This window comes from Colobus angolensis, unplaced genomic scaffold (genome assembly GCF_000951035.1).
Source record: "Colobus angolensis palliatus isolate OR3802 unplaced genomic scaffold, Cang.pa_1.0 Scaffold452, whole genome shotgun sequence".
Lineage (NCBI taxonomy): Eukaryota > Metazoa > Chordata > Mammalia > Primates > Cercopithecidae > Colobus > Colobus angolensis.
This window is the reverse complement of record NW_012117955.1, coordinates 815,571-832,661: the sequence shown is the minus strand read 5'-3', so window position 1 is coordinate 832,661 and position 17,091 is coordinate 815,571. Positions and strand designations below refer to the sequence as shown.

The 17,091-nt window shown below is 46.6% G+C and overlaps 2 protein-coding genes across 3 annotated transcripts in view; one reads left to right on the top strand and one right to left on the bottom strand.

The window, feature by feature from the left end:
• The window catches only part of ADORA2B (adenosine A2b receptor), a 33,107-nt gene extending 21,841 nt beyond the window's left edge, over positions 1 to 11,266 (top strand). Inside the window, exon 2 of the mRNA XM_011957974.1 lies at positions 10,198 to 11,266. Coding sequence (XP_011813364.1) covers positions 10,198 to 10,858 — 661 coding nt within the window. The 3' untranslated portion in view covers positions 10,859 to 11,266. The remainder of the gene's footprint in view (positions 1 to 10,197) is intronic.
• Positions 11,267 to 12,061: 795 nt separating this feature from the next.
• ZSWIM7 (zinc finger, SWIM-type containing 7) overlaps positions 12,062 to 17,091 on the bottom strand; it is a 22,766-nt gene continuing 17,736 nt past the window's right edge. Inside the window, exons 4-6 of one of the 2 annotated variants that reach the window (XM_011957964.1) lie at positions 14,129 to 14,233; positions 12,371 to 12,490; positions 12,062 to 12,248 (exon numbers count right to left, since the gene is read on the bottom strand). In XM_011957964.1, the coding sequence (XP_011813354.1) occupies positions 12,374 to 12,490; positions 14,129 to 14,233 (222 nt within the window). In that variant the 3' untranslated portion in view covers positions 12,062 to 12,248; positions 12,371 to 12,373. Of the gene's footprint in view, positions 12,491 to 14,128; positions 14,234 to 17,091 lie in introns of both variants that reach the window. The other variant, XM_011957965.1, reaches the window with a different exon arrangement.

The following is a 17,091-nucleotide window of genomic DNA, read 5'->3' as shown; positions in this document are numbered from 1 at the left end:
GCCTGTAGTCCCAGCTACTCAGGAGGCTGAGGCTGGAGAATGGCGTGAACCCAGGAGGCGGAGCTTGCAGTGAGCCGAGATGCACTCCAGCCTGGGCGACAGAGTGAGACTCCATCTCAAAAACAAACAAACAAACAGAAAAAGTTTTATATTTTGGTCCCATGGGAGATCTGAAAAATGGGAGGCTGCTCAGAGGCTCGTCATAACAATATACCCTCTTATATAGATAGCCTCTAGTGGTTTGTAAGCTGAAGCTGAAGCTGAAACCGTGTTCACGCACTTGATATTTTGCTTTATTTAGAACTCCCAAGTCCCAAAAGTGGGTGTTCCACACATTTCTTTGATTAAGAAGGCGGGGTTCTGTTCCCTTCTTATAAACTCGGGCTTTCTCTCACCATTTGCTTGCCAGGCAGTGTTAGGTGTTTTGGATACAGCTGTGAGTCTGTTCCATGGAGGAGCTCATCCTTCAGTGGAAAGAGACAGAAAATGCAGTCATGTGGTAGGTACACGGAAGAGGTGCTCTGGGCGGTCATGAGCTGCCCTGAGAGCTCAGGGGCAGATAAGCTACTCCGTTTCCATGTGAACTTCTGTACTGTGAATTAATTCATGCGTGGCAGGTGAGCAGGGGAAGGATGTTGGTGTAATGGAGACACTACTTTGGTTCACCTGTGATTTTGCCTAGGCAAAGGAGATGGAATAGGGAGAGGAGAATGACCATCTTCAGCAGGAAAGGAAAAAGCCCTCTGACTGCTCTGCCGCAGTCAGCCTTGTGGGCTCCTGGGAACAAGAAAAAACCAGTGCCTGCAGCTGGCACTCCCGTAGAAAGCCACATCCTAGCCTGTTGGGGTCTTGGCTGTGGCAGGCTACACTGCCTCCAGGCCCCACTTAGTAACAGCCCCCTGGCTCAGAACTCCTTTCTCCTTTTTTTTTTTTTTTTTTTTAGACGGAGTCTTGCTCTGTCGCCCAGGCTGGAACTACAGGCGCCAGCTGATTTGTTTTTCTAAGACCACCAGAGGGAGCACAAAAGAACCAGCAAGTAGGCAAAGGTCAGGAGCAAAACTGCAAGTTTATTTTGGTAACCTAAGGTGTGGGGAAGAAGTCTGTCGGCCTCCGGCAAAGAAGGGGGGGACTCTGTCGGCCGACTCTGTCGGACTTCTTCCCCACACCTTAGGTTACCAAAATAAACTTGCAGTTTTGCTCCTACACTTGCCTACCTGCTGGTTCTTTTGTGCTCGCTCTGGTGGTCTTAGAAAAACAAGTCACCAGCCACCACGCCCGGCTAATTTTTTGTATTTTTAGTAGAGATGGGGTTTCACCGTGTTAGCCAGGATGGTCTCGATCTCCTGACCTCATGAGCCGCCCGCCTCGGCCTAGAACTCCTTTTTCATCTGCACTGTCTTGGCACCTGTCAGCCTTGCTCTAATTAAAGTTTGCCAGGCTTTCTATTTGACTCTTTTGGTGCAGTTTTAATACCCACGGTGGCAGCCTCTCACCCCACTGAGCTGCCTGCCTGGGTGGCCCAAAAGATTTTGTTAGTGCTCTAGTGACAACGTTTTGTAGGTTTGAGTTGTCTGCTCTAGCCCCATGTTTCACAGAAGTCCTGTTAATTATGTGCAATAAGATAACATGAGGTTTTCTAAGAATGCATATATTGCTTTATAGCAGAAATGTATGTATTTCAGAGGAATTTAAAACTTGTGAGCTAGATAGACTATAAAGGGAAGAAACGTCCCTAAAACAAACAGGAAACACTTTTAAGAAGCAACAGTAGAACTCTGTGTGCATTTACTTAGCCATCTGCGTTTATAAAGTGCTTTGTACACATTCCGTCTTACGTTAAAAGCCTCGGCAGCAACTTGGAGGCGGGTTCTGGGGCCAGTGTTTCTGATGGGAAGCTCAGGCTCCATTCAGCCTGTGGCTGGACTGGCCAGGCTCAATGTCACTCCCCAGGTAGCTGCCCTTGATCTATACTAGGAGCACCTTGAGAACTAGGAATTGATTTCTAAGCCTGGTTTGAGCTGAGGGCCACAGAGCCAGAGCAGGGGGAGACCCTGCCCCAGAAATAGGCCAGCGCTTGTTATGCAGGCCTTGGCGGTTCCCCGTTTCCTTATGTAACCTCAGTGTTCACGCTGTTTCCTTTTGTTGATTCCCTCCATGTGACTGTTTTTCTATCAATCTCCTTAGCTAATGAACTCCTTATAAGACGAATGGATGGATCAGAGCACAGCTCCGTACACAGTGGTGGGGCATAGTCATTTCCCGGAGTGTGGACTTTCCCAGAACCCCCTTTTGTGTGGGTCTGCCAAGGCTGGGATTGTTTCTGCCTTGTTTAGAATAATAAAGCTGCCTGTGTTTCCTGTGTTCACTTTTCAGTCGCCTGTTATCCACTCTCCTACACTTGGGGCGGCTGTCCTGCTTCCCTGGCCTCACTGCAGTGCTCAGTGACCTCTGCAGCAGAGCAGTGACTGCCACGGGCTGGTGAACGGAAGGACGTAGCCCATGCTCTTCAGGAATGTTTTGGGAAGATGGACATGCGCATGCAGACCTGAGGGTGTTTGGAGTGCAGGGAGGGAGGCAGAGTCTGCAGCAAGGGGTGGGGCCGGGGAGGGAGAGAGGCCTGGGGAGAGGACAGAGGCCCAGCAGGAAAGTGGGAAAGGAGAGGACATGGCAGGATGGCAGGCAGTTACCAGAGCCCTCCTGAGATGCCAGAGTCCCCAGGCATTCCTTCCAGTGTCCTGCCCAGTGCGGGGACACCCGCTTGCCTTTTTTTTTTTTTTTTTTTTTTTGAGATGGAGTCTTGCTCTGTCGCCCAGGCTAGAGTGCCATGGTGCAATCTCAGTTCACTGCAACCCCTGCCTCCTGGGTTCAAGTAATTCTCCTGCTTCAGCCTCATGAGTAGCTGGGATCACAGGCATGCGCCAGCACACTCGGCTAATTTTTATATTTTTAGTGGAGACGGGGCTTCACAACGTTGACCAGGCTGGTCTCGAACTCCTGACTTCAGGTGATCCACCTACCTCGGCCTCCCAAAGTGCTGGGATTACAGGCGTGAGCCAACACACCCGGCCAAAGGGACAGATGGTTAAAGAAGATAAGAATGGGAGGAGGTGGAGGATGCAGGGTCCAGCGCACGTGGGGAAGGACACTTCCTCAGCTGTACCACTGCACTCCAGCCTGGGAGTGCAGAGCGAGATTCTGTCTCAAAAAAATATATATAAAAAAATGTTTTTAATGATACTACAAAGGACATAGATGAAGAGATACAGAAGGTGAGGTGTGAGGAGGAGCGTGGCGTTTCCATGCCCTCCTTGGGTGCACCACCCTTCAGGAACCTCCATGTGTTTGGCTGTCCTGAAGCTCTCCGTACCATTTCCTCGTAGCCCTTTTTTGGATTCTTCATGGGATAGACATGACTCAAGCATGGACAACCAGGTGGAAATGTGAGTGGATGAAAAGGGCATCATCTCAGACTGACAGGCTGAATGGGGAAACTCAGCAAAACCTATCTGTTCCGATGCTTGGCCTGTGCGCCTTCTTCTAGGGGAGGGGCAGGACCCCTTCTGAAATGCGGGTCTTATGAGTCACAATCAAACAACGTAGGTCAGAGAATTTCTTTATGGACAGCTCCAAGACAGAAAGACAGAGGAAGATATATATTTTTAGTTATCATGGCCTGTCTGGGGAGAAGTAACAACGGCTATGGGAGTTATGTGCCAGGAACTGCAGACCAAAGCCAACACAGCTGACCCTTGAACAGCACAGGTTTGAACTACGCAGGTCCACTTGTGCTGGATTTTTTCAACCAAATGTGACTGAAAATGCAGTATTCCTGGGATGTGAAACCCACGTATACGGAAGGCTGCTAACTGCGGAACCTAAGTATGTGAGGACTTTGGCATACGTGGGGGTCCTGCAACCAACCCCGTGTGTACATACTGTGAGGTGACTGTACACACATACCGTAACATCGCAGAGAACACTCCGCTTCCTACAGAGGTTGTGCTGAGGGGTCTGGTTATGTCCTCCAGCACGCCTCTTTTTGCTGTCCTTGAGGACTGCCTCCCAGGAGGGTGGCAGAAACCCCTTCCTTCAAGCCTTCAAGCCGCTGACTTATGGCTGTGTGGTCAGGCAGAGGAGGGAGCTGGAATTTGTGAGATGAACATGGAAGAGCTGTAGATTGCTATGCAGGAAAACGGCCGTTTGGGGTGAAATTGGAATCAGATTAGACGAGGTCTGTGTCCTGACTGCAGTTTAGCAGCAGCAGGCACATGAGGTAGCCCTTCTGAGCCTTGTGGCTTCCACATCTGTAAACTGAAGATAGCAGCTCTCACCTTAGGAGGCGTAGTTTGATGAGATGTGAGAGGTCCACAGCCCAGAGCTGCCCAAAGAGCGGGTGTGTAGGCGGTGGTAGCCGTGCCAGTCGTCCGGACACCTGGGGGAGGGTCTGCAGGCATCTGTCAACAAAACTTGGGGTTTGGTCATGTGGTTCCTCCCCTACCTCAACTGATGACTTTCTCCATCCTTCTCTGAGGTAACAGCAGTTCTTGAAGGAGATTCTGGCCCATCTTCTCACGACTCAACTGTCCCACTCCGTGTACTGGTGCTGTTCTTGTCCTTCCACTATAGCTGAGGAAGTGTCCTTCCCCACGTGCCCTGGACCCTGCATCCTTCACCTCCTCCCATTCTTATCTCCTTTAATCATCTGTCCCTTTGACCGGGCACAGTGGCTCACGCCTGTAATCCCAGCACTTTGGTAGGCTGAGGCGGGTGGATCACGAGGTCAGGAGATAGAGACCATCCTGGCTAACACAGTGAAACCCCGTCTCTACTAAAAATACAAAAAATTGCCAGGCGTAGTGGCGGGTGCCTGTAGTCCCAGCTACTCAGGAGGCTGAGGCAGGAGAATCGCTTGAACCCAGGAGGCGGAGGTTGCAGTGAGCCAAGACGTGCCATTGCACTGCAGCCCTGGCGACAGTGCAAGACTCCATCTCAAAAAAAAATAATAATTAAAAATAAAATAAAATAATGATAATAATCTGTCCCTTTTTCCTGCATCTTCTCTACTGATCATTTTCAGCAGTACGAGCACATCCACCATTCTCTTGATCTTTATCCCACTCTTCCTTTAATCCTCTCTTTCAGGAAATGCAAACGCATAAGGGGAAAACCCTAAGGAATCATCCTCCAGTCTTCATCTTCCTGCACCCATCGATCTTCAAGACCTGTTGGTTCTGCCTCCATAGCGTATATCCATTTCCATCATCTTTGCTGTCACCCTGGCCCAAGCCAACGTTTTCTCGAGTCAACTACCGAAATAGTTTCCTAGCTGATCTCTCTGCTTTTCTTCTGGCTCCCCTAAAATTCAGTCTCCGTACTCTGGCCACGTGACCTTTTTACAACATAAATCAGTACCATCCCCTGCTTAAGGCTTCCATGGGTCCTGGTGCCTATGAACTGGCCCCTGCCTCATCTTGGGCTCATTTTCCTGCATGAAAGCCTTATTAGTGCATGCTGTTCTCTCTGCCTGGAATGTTCTGCTTTTCAAATTTCTCACTCCTCAACCTTTACCTTTCTGCCTGAAAGGCCTTCCTGACATCCTGTATCCAAGGCCTCCATTTTTCTCTTATCAGCGCATCCAATTCTTTTTGGTATGGTGGAACCCATCCCAATTCATAGTTTCAGATTTATATGTTTACTTATTTTATGTCTTTCCCATTAGCTTATGTTCCACGAGGGCAGTGATTGTGTTTCCAGTGCCTGGCAGAATGTGTGGTACAAACGAAAAACTCTTCGAATAAACTAATGAACCAACCGGGAAGAGAGAGGTGGTGATGGAGGTTCACAGAGAAGGCAGTGACCAGCTGCCCCACTGATTGAATTAGCTGCTTTTCCTTATCCAAGACAAGGCATGACAGTTTTGCACATGTGTAGGATCCAGCAGTTATGAGAAGTTCAGATGGGGTGGATTCCAGTTGTTGTTCTGAACGCTCGTGGGAAGCCACTCCCATGAATGAGCCTCTATGTACAGGGTACTCCAAATATAATATTGCTTTGGAAAAAAAAAGAGGCAGCATGACATAGTGCAAGGAACATAGGCCTGTGAGTACTGATTTAGCTTCTGGTCTTTGGTTTGTGTATTAGCTTTGTTTTTCTTTTCTTTGTTTTCTTTTCTTATTTGTGAAATAAGAGAGATTGGACTAGAAAGATAAAAGTCCTCTCCAGTTTGGCTGCGTTAACAGAGTACTTCACAGTGTTATCAGCAATCAAAACATTTAATTATCTTTTGAAACCAGAATACGGAGCCATGATGGTTCTAGGGTTAGTCAGGTGGTTCAAAGGTGTCATCAAGGATCCAAGCTCTATTGTTGTCTTCTGCTTTGCAATCAGCTTTGTCTCCAGGCTTGTCCCTCGTGGTCACAGTGTGGCTGCTGTAGCTCTAGGCATCACACCCTTCCACAAGAGCATCAAAAGCAGAAAAGGATGGGCATGGGGCAGAGCCCTCCTCGTGGGTCCCTCTCTCTTCATCAGGAAGTAAAATCTTTCCTGGAGGTCCCCTAGCAGATGTCCTTGTATGTCTCATTGGCCAGAACCACTTCATGGATCCGCTAGACCAATCGTGAGAATGGAAGTGCCATCATTTCCTTATCCCAGACATAAGTTCATCCCCCAGAGCTGATCTGTTACCCGCTGTACTCGATACAGCTTAGTCCTGTGAACAAAGGAGGAGTAAGGGCAGGCTGCTGCATGGGCTGCCTCATGGACCTGAAGTTCTGTGATTCTTAGTGCTCCACCTTTGGGAGGCTTCCTTGTTATGCTGCAGGGAATAATTGTGTTGTTCACACCTCCAGTGAGGCAGTGGCAAAGAACAACTTTTTTTAAGGAAGAAATTTACATTCCTGAATGAGGTGGGAAACAGATGGATTCACTGGCCAAGAAAATTTCAGTGAAAAAACTGAGCCCAGCAGGTCCTCTGTAGTACAGGGGCCCATGATTGAGCTGCCTGTTGCTAAGAGGGAGTAGAAAAGATTAGAGATCATTGTAAATTATGAGGCAAGACCTCAGTTAACTTCCTCAGCAAACTACTGGTTCTTCTGCCTGTCCAGGCTGCAACTTCAAGTATTCCTAGTAAGTGGAGTCTTTCTTTAAAGCTGCTTAATAAAGTCAGATAATAAATGATGAATGTATTTGTAATGGCCTTTTTTTTTTTTTTTTTTTTTTGAGATGGAGTCTCACTCTGTCGCCCAGGTTGGAGTGCAATGTTGCGATCTCGGCTCACCGCATCCTCTGCCTCCCAGGTTCAGGCAATTCTCCTGCCTCAGCCACCTGAGTAGCTGGGATTACAGGTGCCCACCACCATGCCTAGCTAATTTTTGTATTTTTAGGAGAGACGTGGTTTCACCATGTTGGCCAGGCTGGTCTCAAATGCCTGACCTCAAGTGATGCACCCACCTCGGCCTCCTGAAGTACTGGGATTACAGGCATGAGCCACCATGCCTGGCCTGTAATGGCCATATTAAGAACATACTATGTGCCAGGCACTGTGCTTGGTCCTCAGGATACCAATACAAAGGGACAAGGTCCTAGTCCTTAAGAGGTTGACATTCCAGTTGAGGGATACCACAGGTATCAGATAAGCCAGCTCTATGACAAGTGAGTTATGGGGCAGGAGAATGGGAGTGGCCACCTCTACCTAAGAGGTGACCAAGAAAGGAAGTGACCTTATAAGAGCAACACATGCTTTGTCTGATGTTGAGAATAGCATGAGCCAGAGGGAGCCACTGGTCAACAATGGCAGACACTGGACGTGTGGAGCTGAGGCTGGAGGGCTCTGCGGCCATGCTGGGAAGTGTACGTCTTACACTGCAGGTAAAGGAAATAAATAGGCAAGTCTTCAGGTAATGTCAGTCAAATTATTTCCCAGTTTTTTCCCAGAGATTACAGACGATTTTTATTTCATTTACTTAATACATTACATTATGTTCATTTATACATTACATATGTATTATGGACCAGTTGTTAATAACAAAATTTATACCTTTGCTATAAACTATGGATAGACTAGTTTATAGCAAAATATCTAAAAAGTATATTAGGTATATTGCTCTTATAAGGTCACTTCCTTTCTTGGTCACCTGTTAGGCAGAGGTGGCCATTCTCACTTGTCACAGAGCCTGCTTATCTGATACATGTCGTATCCCTCAACTGGATACTGGTCAACCTCTTAAGGACTAGTACCTTGTCCCTTTGTACTGGTATCCCCAACAGTGGTTTCTAGCATCTTTTTGTTGTTTGTTTTTTTGAGACTAGGTCTTGCTGTGTTACCCAGGCTGGAGTGCAGTGGCACAATCACAGCTCACTGCACCCTCAACCTCCTGGGCACAAGTGATCCTGACTCTCCCACTTCATTCTCCTGAGTAGCTGGAACCACAGATATACACCACCCTGCCTGGCTAAGTTTTGTATTTTTTTGTAGAGATGGAGTTTCACCATGTTGCCCAGGCTGGTCTCAAATTCCTGATCTAATGGCTTAAAGAGGACCAAAAATTTTTAATATTTGCTATTTCCCAAATTTTCTCAGTAGACAGGGGCATTGCCAGACTCTTGTTTTCCAGCAGTCTGCAGAGATATTCAGAAATGATTCTGCCCATAGTCCTAGGTAAATCTCTTGTGGTGTTTGTGGGAAGCCAGAAAGATCCGTGCTTGGAGCCACAGGTGGTGCTGACTCCAGTGCTTACTGCCTCAGGCCTTTGTTCAAGTGTCACCTTATCCATGATGTTGGCCTCTTTAAAACTGCAGCCCTGCCCATCCTGATCTTTCTTACTGTTTTTTCATTTTTCATACCACACACATCTCCATACTGTTTACTAACTTGTGTTTGTTTATTATTATGTTTACCCCCGCTAGACTCTTGAGTCTTAAAATTTAGTAGGAATCTCTGTGTGCTCTGTTCACTGGTGTATCTCAAGCACCTAGAACAGGGTTCCTCAACCCCTGGGCCGCAGACTAGTACTGGTCCGTGGCCTGTTAGGAACTGGGCCACACGGCAGAAGGTGAGCAGGCAGGCAAGCATTACCGCCTGAGCTCTGCCTCCAGTCAGATCGGCAGCATTCGATTCTCATAGGAGCTGAACCCTATTGTGAACTGGGCATGCAGGGGATCTAGGTTGTGTGCTCCTTATGAGAATCTAATGCATCACCCCCACCCCTGGTCTGTGGAAACACTGTCTTCCATGAAACTGGTCCCTGGTGCCAGAAAGGTTGGGGACTGCTGACCTAGAACAATACCTTATGGAAGACCTAGACTCAGAGGGTGGTACCTGGGTAATTAGGAAGTATAGAAAGTCAATCGGTTCTTGGAAGCTGTGACTTGAAGCAAAATGATGCACTGTATAACAAAGCCAGTTTTACCACAGTTGATACTGTCAAAAGAAAAACTTCGGCTGAATTCAATTTAAAAGAGCTTAACTGAGCAAAGAATGATTCACAAATTGTGCAGCCTGCTGAGCCAGAGTAGGCTCAGAGACTCCAGTGCAGTCATGTGGTGGAAGGTAATTGATGGACAGGAAAAAGAAAGCGATGGACAGAAAAAGTGATGTACAGAAAATGGAAGTGAGGTACAGAAACAGCTGGACTGGTTATAGCTCAGCATTTACCCTATTTGAACACGGTTCGAACAGTTGGCCAAATCTGATTGGTCAAAACTTGGGGACTGGCATGAGTGCAGGCTAGTCTGTTTACACCCCCACTTGTTAAGAGTCCACGATGTACAGAGAAACCTTTAGGCTGAATTTAAAATACGTAAGGAGGCAGCTTTAGGCCAAACTTAACAACACAAACAAGAGTTAACTTCCTATGACATATACTTTAGGTCACAATTTGCGAGAACCTACTGAGGACGTTAAGTGAGGACTTACAGTACCCCCTTAAGGTTTCTCCACCTCTTGTCATTGGCCATCCTCTGTCACTAAACAGAAAGGAGTTACTAAGTCAAGAATGAAGATCTCATTTAGTTTGCTAGAGCAAAGCTGCTCATCCCTGCTTGCATGTCTTTAGTGTTGAGGGTAAAGGCCATAGTGCCCTGGAGGGTGAACTTCAGAGGTTGTTAAAGGGTCATGGAAATAAAGAGGAGGTGGGGTCTTGGATTGTGGTTGCAGAGCACTATAAACTGACCATAACCAGATGGTGTTCTTTTAAACAGGTATAAAAGTTTGGTCACTGGGACCCGAGCAAGAGGGGTCATTGCTGTCCTCTGGGTCCTTGCCTTTGGCATCGGATTGACTCCATTCCTGGGGTGGAACAGTCAAGACAGTGCCACCAACTGCACAGAACCCTGGGATAGAACCACAAATGAAAGCTGCTGCCTCGTGAAGTGTCTCTTTGAGAATGTGGTCCCCATGAGCTACATGGTGTATTTCAATTTCTTTGGGTGTGTTCTGCCCCCACTGCTTATAATGCTGGTGATCTACATCAAGATCTTCATGGTGGCCTGCAGGCAGCTTCAGCGCACTGAGCTGATGGACCACTCGAGGACTACCCTCCAGCGGGAGATCCATGCAGCCAAGTCACTGGCCATGATTGTGGGGATTTTTGCCCTGTGCTGGCTACCAGTGCATGCTGTTAACTGTGTCACTCTTTTCCAGCCTGCTCAGGGTAAAAATAAGCCCAAGTGGGCAATGAACATGGCCATTCTTCTGTCACATGCCAATTCAGTTGTCAATCCCATTGTCTATGCTTACCGGAACCGAGACTTCCGCTCTACTTTTCGCAAAATTATCTCCAGGTATCTTCTCTGCCAAGCAGATGTCAAGAGTGGGAATGGTCAGGCTGGGGTACAGCCTGCTCTCAGTGTGGGCCTATGATGTAGGCTCTCACCTCTTCCAGGAGAAGATACAAATCCACAGGAAACAAAGAGGACACGGCTGGCTTATTCTCATTGTGAAAGATAGCTACACCTCACAAGGACATGGACTGCCTTTCTTGAGCACTTCTCTGGAGCCACCACGTATCTAGCTAATACGTATGTGTCACTAGTAGGCTCCAAGGGTTGACAAATATATTTATGATCTATTCAGCTGCTTTTACTGTGTGGATGATGCTGACAGCTTGAATGGATTCTAAGAGACTCTTTTGTTTTTAAAAGTCTGCCTTGTTTATGGTAGAAAATTACTGAAACTACTTTACTGTGAAACACTGTGAACTATTATAATGCAAATATTTTTTAACTTAGAGGCAATGGAAAAATAAAAGTTGGCTGTACTAAAAATGTATACTTGTTCCTAGGAAGGTAATCTCAAAAATTAAAAGTATAATTATTCAGCTGGGCACGGTGGCTCACACCTCTAATCCCAGCACTTTGGGAGGCCAAGGCGGGCAGATCATGAGGTCAGGAGTTCAAAACCAGCCTGTCCAATATGGTGCAACCCCATCCCTACTAAAAAATACAAAAATTAGCCAGGTATGGTGGCACGTGCCTGTAGTCCCAGCTACTCGGGAGGCTGAGGCAGGAGAATCACGTGAATCTGGGAGGTGGAGGCTGCAGTGAGCCCAGATTGCATCATTGCACTCCAGCCTGGGTGACAGAGTGAGACTCCATCTCAAAAAAAAAAAAGCGTAATTATTCAATCAAGAAACTGCTGTATTAATCTAGGGAAATGATATTCTCATAAGTCAAATTTTCATCACATAATTTTAAGCTCCATTCCTTCCCATATACAGAAAACTACCCATGGGGAAGAAACTGGTGAAATGAGATTCCTCCTCTACCAAATTCTGCCTTCTACATCTAGGTAGGGAATTTTGCTTCTCTCCAAAGTTGAAGTTTTGTTAAGTTCTTGGAACCCAAAGTGTGAAAATTTTACTAAGTAAAATAATTTAACTGTGTGTATACAAAAAATTAGCAGGGCGTGGTGGTGGGCACCTGTAGTTCCAGCTACTCGGGAGGCTGAGGCAGGAGAATGGCATGAACCTGGGAGGCAGAGCTTGCAGTGAGCTGAGATCATGCCACTGCACTCCAGCCTGGGCAGCAGAGTAAGACTCTGTCTTTAAAAAAAAAAAAGGCTAAATAATGTGGACACAACATGATATTAGGCTTTATTTGAATTTAAAATCTTGATTCCATCCAGGGACATTTTTTACCCAAGCACCTCAGAGACTGGCTCAGGGTTTTTCTTGAGAAGACGGTACAGAGCTTCTAATCATACGCAAACCCTCCACAGCCCACGGCTCCAACCCATAGCACCTCCTGCAGTCCTGGAGGGAAAAGGGACAGTAAAGTGTCTGAAGATCTATTTCACCTCTTTTCCTTGTGAATCATGACATTTTAAATGCATTTCTTGACAGGATTCTATTTTGAAAGGATGCTCAATCTGTACCTTTTATGCTTCTTGTTTCTTCTCCATCAATAATATGTCAGTCAACTGCTTGTCGGAGACACTTAGCTGCTGACAAGTCCTCATAACCTGACTAAGGTAAACTGCCAAGAGATGCTTGCACTGGAATATAAAACACACACACCTATTAGAAATAGGCAGGGCCGGGGCTGGCCAGTCTAACCAAGATTTCTCATTACCATCTTATTTGGCAGGAAAAGACTAGAGCACACAGATTACAGGGTCTCTAACTGATTATCTAAAAAGTGCGGACAGGCCGGGCATGGTGGCTCATGCCTGTTATCCCAGCACTTTGGGAGGCTGAGGCATGCAGATCACTTGAGGTCAGGAGTTCAAGACCAGCCGGGCTGATGTGGCAAAACCCCACCTCCACTAAAAATATAAAAATTAGCTGGGCGTGGTGGTGCACGCCTGTAATTCCAGATACTCAGGAGGCTGAGGCATGAGAATCGCTTCAACCCAGGAAGTGGAGGTTGCAGTGAGCCGAGATCACGCCACTGCACTACAGCCTGGGCAACAGAGCCAGACTCCGTCTCAAAAAATAAATAAATAAAAACTGCAGATAAAGATGATGAGACAGGTGTATTCTCTTTAGAAATCAGAGTGGACAAAGACAGACCTACTTTGCCTGCTGCTTTGGAAAATGGCTTAGATCCATCAGGCACAAGGTATGTAACCCATAGTGAAAACCAAGACTAGCTGCGCTCCTCACTTTAGTCCTAAGTGATATTTCTTCCTTGCCTTCAGAAAGCTGTCACAGCAATGGTTAACATTCCTTGAGGCACTATGCTGTGAAGTGCTTCTCACAGATTACCTCACTGAAATCTGACAGCTCCCTAGGAAGACAGGTATTGCACCCACATGCTCATCAGTCTAGGCTACTCTCTTAGCTACTGTGTTATACTTCTGGGGTTGAGGGGCGGGGAGTAGTGGCGAAACTCTTGCATATATTGGCCCATACATGCTTCTGGGGAGATGATTATGTTGCAGCTGATGTCAGAGAACACAGCTTTAGATCTTGAAGAGGCCCTGGTTCAATCCTGTCTCTTGCAGTTGAGATAAACTTCCGGCACATCAGTTATGAATGTGGCCTCTTGTACAATGGTATACCCAACTTGCCAGCCAGGTCCCAAGATGTTTAAGAAGTTAACAGTGTAAAAGAAGTGAAGAATGGAGTGGACACCATTATTTGCTTCTTTGGCAAGACTTAAAAAATAGCTGCCTGCTTTCAGGAAGGTAGCGTTTTTCCCTTTGGAATAAGGTGTGTATGATTATGTCCCGTTTCTGCTTCATGGTCTGGACTCTGATGAAATTGGCAAAGGCTTAAAGGAATAGGTGAAGGTACTCATGCCCCATGTGAAGGTCAAGTGTGGTGTCAGGCTGTCTTACAGGCAGTGCAAAGATATACGACATGGCTGAAGGTAGGATATGCAAAGTTGCCAACATCAAATTTCAGTTCATATTTTTATGGGGCCATCTAATTCCCCTTTTTTTCCTTCTCAAAGCTTCACTCATGATCTTTTAAATAAAAATTCAGGAAACTGATGTAGTTCTAAAAATGACATTGCATTTTGAGAGGCTAAACCCCTAAGAGATGACTTAACTGAAGTCAAGGACAAAAAGCTACCATTTGTTTCAACATGTAGTAAGATTCCCATTTTGTAGAACAGTTAAACCACAAAGTAAGGCCAATTTCTCTCTACATTCAACTACAGTGGGAAGAGCCTTCCCCGTCCTCACCAGGATGCTGTCACTCTTCCGTAGCACTGAGAAGGCAAATGCAGGACATGAACAGTAATGACAAGAAGCCAAACATGTGTATGTTTTACCAGAACTTCCAAGTACCTACAAAGAAAGGATAGATGGGATCAGACCTCAGAAGATGTGCTGGAAAAACCACCTCTTTCCCTTTTTATCTATGTAGACTCAGAGTTGCTCTGCAAGTTGCACTGAGAAGAACTGCAGTTATGTTTTACATCAAAGAGGAAACAACTTCTCTTCCTCCAGCGTGCAGATTCTCCCTTCCTCGCCTCTCACCTTTAGGACTTCATATAAAGGAACTGAAGAGTTTCAGATTAGTTCAAACAACCACATAGACCATTCTCTTCTGACGCCTAGTGGTTCATGGGGCCCACTCTATGGGCTGACTGTAAGAAGGCAGTGGAGGGGCAATCTCTCATCTACATTTTATTGTGGGGGTTCTTAACCTTTGGTATTTCACAGCAGGTGTGTAAATTTCTAAAGCTTCCTACATACCTAAAGAGAGAGTAAAAACAGGCAAAGCATCAGTAGCAGGGCAGGAGTAAGACAGTTCTCAGGCCAGGTGTGGTGGCTCAAGCCTGTAATCTCAGCACTTTGGGAGGTCGAGGTGGGAGGATCACTTGAGACCCAGAGTTCAAGACCAGCCTGGGCAACATGGTGAGACCTCGTCTCTATTAAAAATTTTTTTTTAAAAGTCAGGTGTAGTGGCACATGCCAGTAGTCCCAGCTACTTGGGACGCTGAGACGGGAGGACCGCTTCAGCCTGGGAGGTCAAGGCTGCAGTGAGCTGTGATTGCACCACTGCACTGCACCCTGGGTGACAAAGACCCTGTCTTTAAAATAAAAATAGGTTACAGAAGAAAAGAAGAAACTGGGAAGAGGCTTTTGAAAAGCATTTGGGAGGCTGGGCGCGGTGGCTCAAGCCTGTAATCCCAGCACTTTGGGAGGCCGAGACGGGCGGATCACGAGGTCAGGAGATCGAGACCATCCTGGCTAACACGGTGAAACCCCGTCTCTACTAAAAAATACAAAAACTAGCCGGGCGTGGTGGCCGGCGCCTGTAGTCCCAGCTACTCGGGAGGCTGAGGCAGGAGAATGGCGTGAACCCGGGAGGCGGAGCTTGCAGTGAGCTGAGATCCGGCCACTGTACTCCAGCCTGGGTGACAGCGAGACTCCGTCTCAAAAAAAAAAAAAAAAAAAGAAAAGCATTTGGGAACAGGAGAGCAGAGAGAATAAATAAAGCAAAGACCCTTGTGAAAGGAATGACTCAGCTGTTAAGGATGGAGGTCTCAGGAAAAGAGGCAGGCCCAGATCTGCCTACTCATCTAGCAGGATGGAAGGAGGACCCTGATACATAGTGGGCTGGGAAGAGGCACAGTCTAACAGTCTTGGTGGCGGTCAAGAGGGACAAAAAAAAAAGGTACAGGAAAAACAAGATACATCTGTAGTATGATTGCACAACTTTGTTGGAGAAATCCTTTGTTTAAGTCTCTCTACCAGCAGCCAGTCAAAAACTTTTTGTTGAGGTCTTCATTCCTAGAGTTAACTTCCCAACTGGAGGCGTAAGATTCTTATTAGTATCTGAGGGAAGCAGAAATGTCCTAAGGGTGATTTTATAATGAATTGCCACTTAGGAATTTGCCACACGGCCTTCAAAGCACTTTTAGGCTCTCAGATGGCAATCTAAATGAAAAAGCAAGGACTTTAAAATTTTTTTTGAATTACAATGTTAGCACTCCTAGGATTCTTTAACCTTTCTTACCTGCAGTGAATGAAGCTACAGGTGTGGTCTGCAAGAACAAACAGCAGGTTCCAGTGCTGCGCTTTTGTCGCATTTTCAGCGGTTCATATAATGCAGTTATCCCACTACAGCTTTTATTAACATTTTTTTTTAATTTTTATTTTTGGAGACAGGGTCTTGTTCTGTCATCCAGGCTGGAGTACAGTGGCGTGATCATAGCTCACTGCAATCTTGAATTCCTCGGCTAAAGTGATCCTCCCACCTCAGTGTCCTGACTATAGGCAGGAGTACTGGTGTGCACCACCACACTATGCTAATTTTAAACATTTTTTGTAGAGATGGGGTCTTGCTATGTTGTCCAGGCTGGACTTGAACTGCTGGGCTTAAGTGATCCTCCCACCTTGGCCTCCCAAAGCACTGGGATTACAGGCATGAGCTACCACAGCCAGCCTCAGTATGGTTTTTTGACGCAGTCAGAATTCCTTTGGAGTTTTTAGGTTACCAGATATGGCCAATGATTGGGTAAGAAGATACCTACTGAACACATTCAAGATTTCAGTTCAGGCCAGGCACAGTGGCTTACATCTGTAATTTCAGCACTTTGGGAGGCCGAGGTGGGAGGATCATGAGCTCAGGAGTTCAAGACCAGCCTGGTCAATATGGTGAAATCCCGTCTCTACTAAAAATATTAAAACTGGCTGAGCGTGGTGGCAGGTGCCTGTAATCCCAGCTACTCAGGAGGCTGAGGCAGGAGAATCACTTGAACCCAGGAGGCGGAGGCTGCAGTGGGCCAAGATTGCATCACTGTACTCCAGCCTGGGCGACAGGGCAAGACTCTGTCTAAAAAAAAAAGAGAAAATTTCCGCCCAGTTACAAATTAGGTGTTGAAAAAGCACACCTTGCATATTACCTACCACAAGGCTCTGACGTGTTATGAACATATCACCTAGACCATTCAGTATCAATGGAGAGATTTCCCCGCATGTATGGAAGCTTACACTGAAGGAAGACAATTAAAGCAGACTGTTTTTCACTTAATCCTAAAGAAAAAACCCACAACATCCAGCAGTGACATGTATAATTCTCTTTTTTTTTGAGACAGAGTCTCACTTTGTTGCCCAGGCTGGAGTGCAGTGGCGCAATCTCGGCTCACTGCAAGCTCCGCCTCCCAGGTTCACGCCATTCTCCTGCCTCAGCCTCC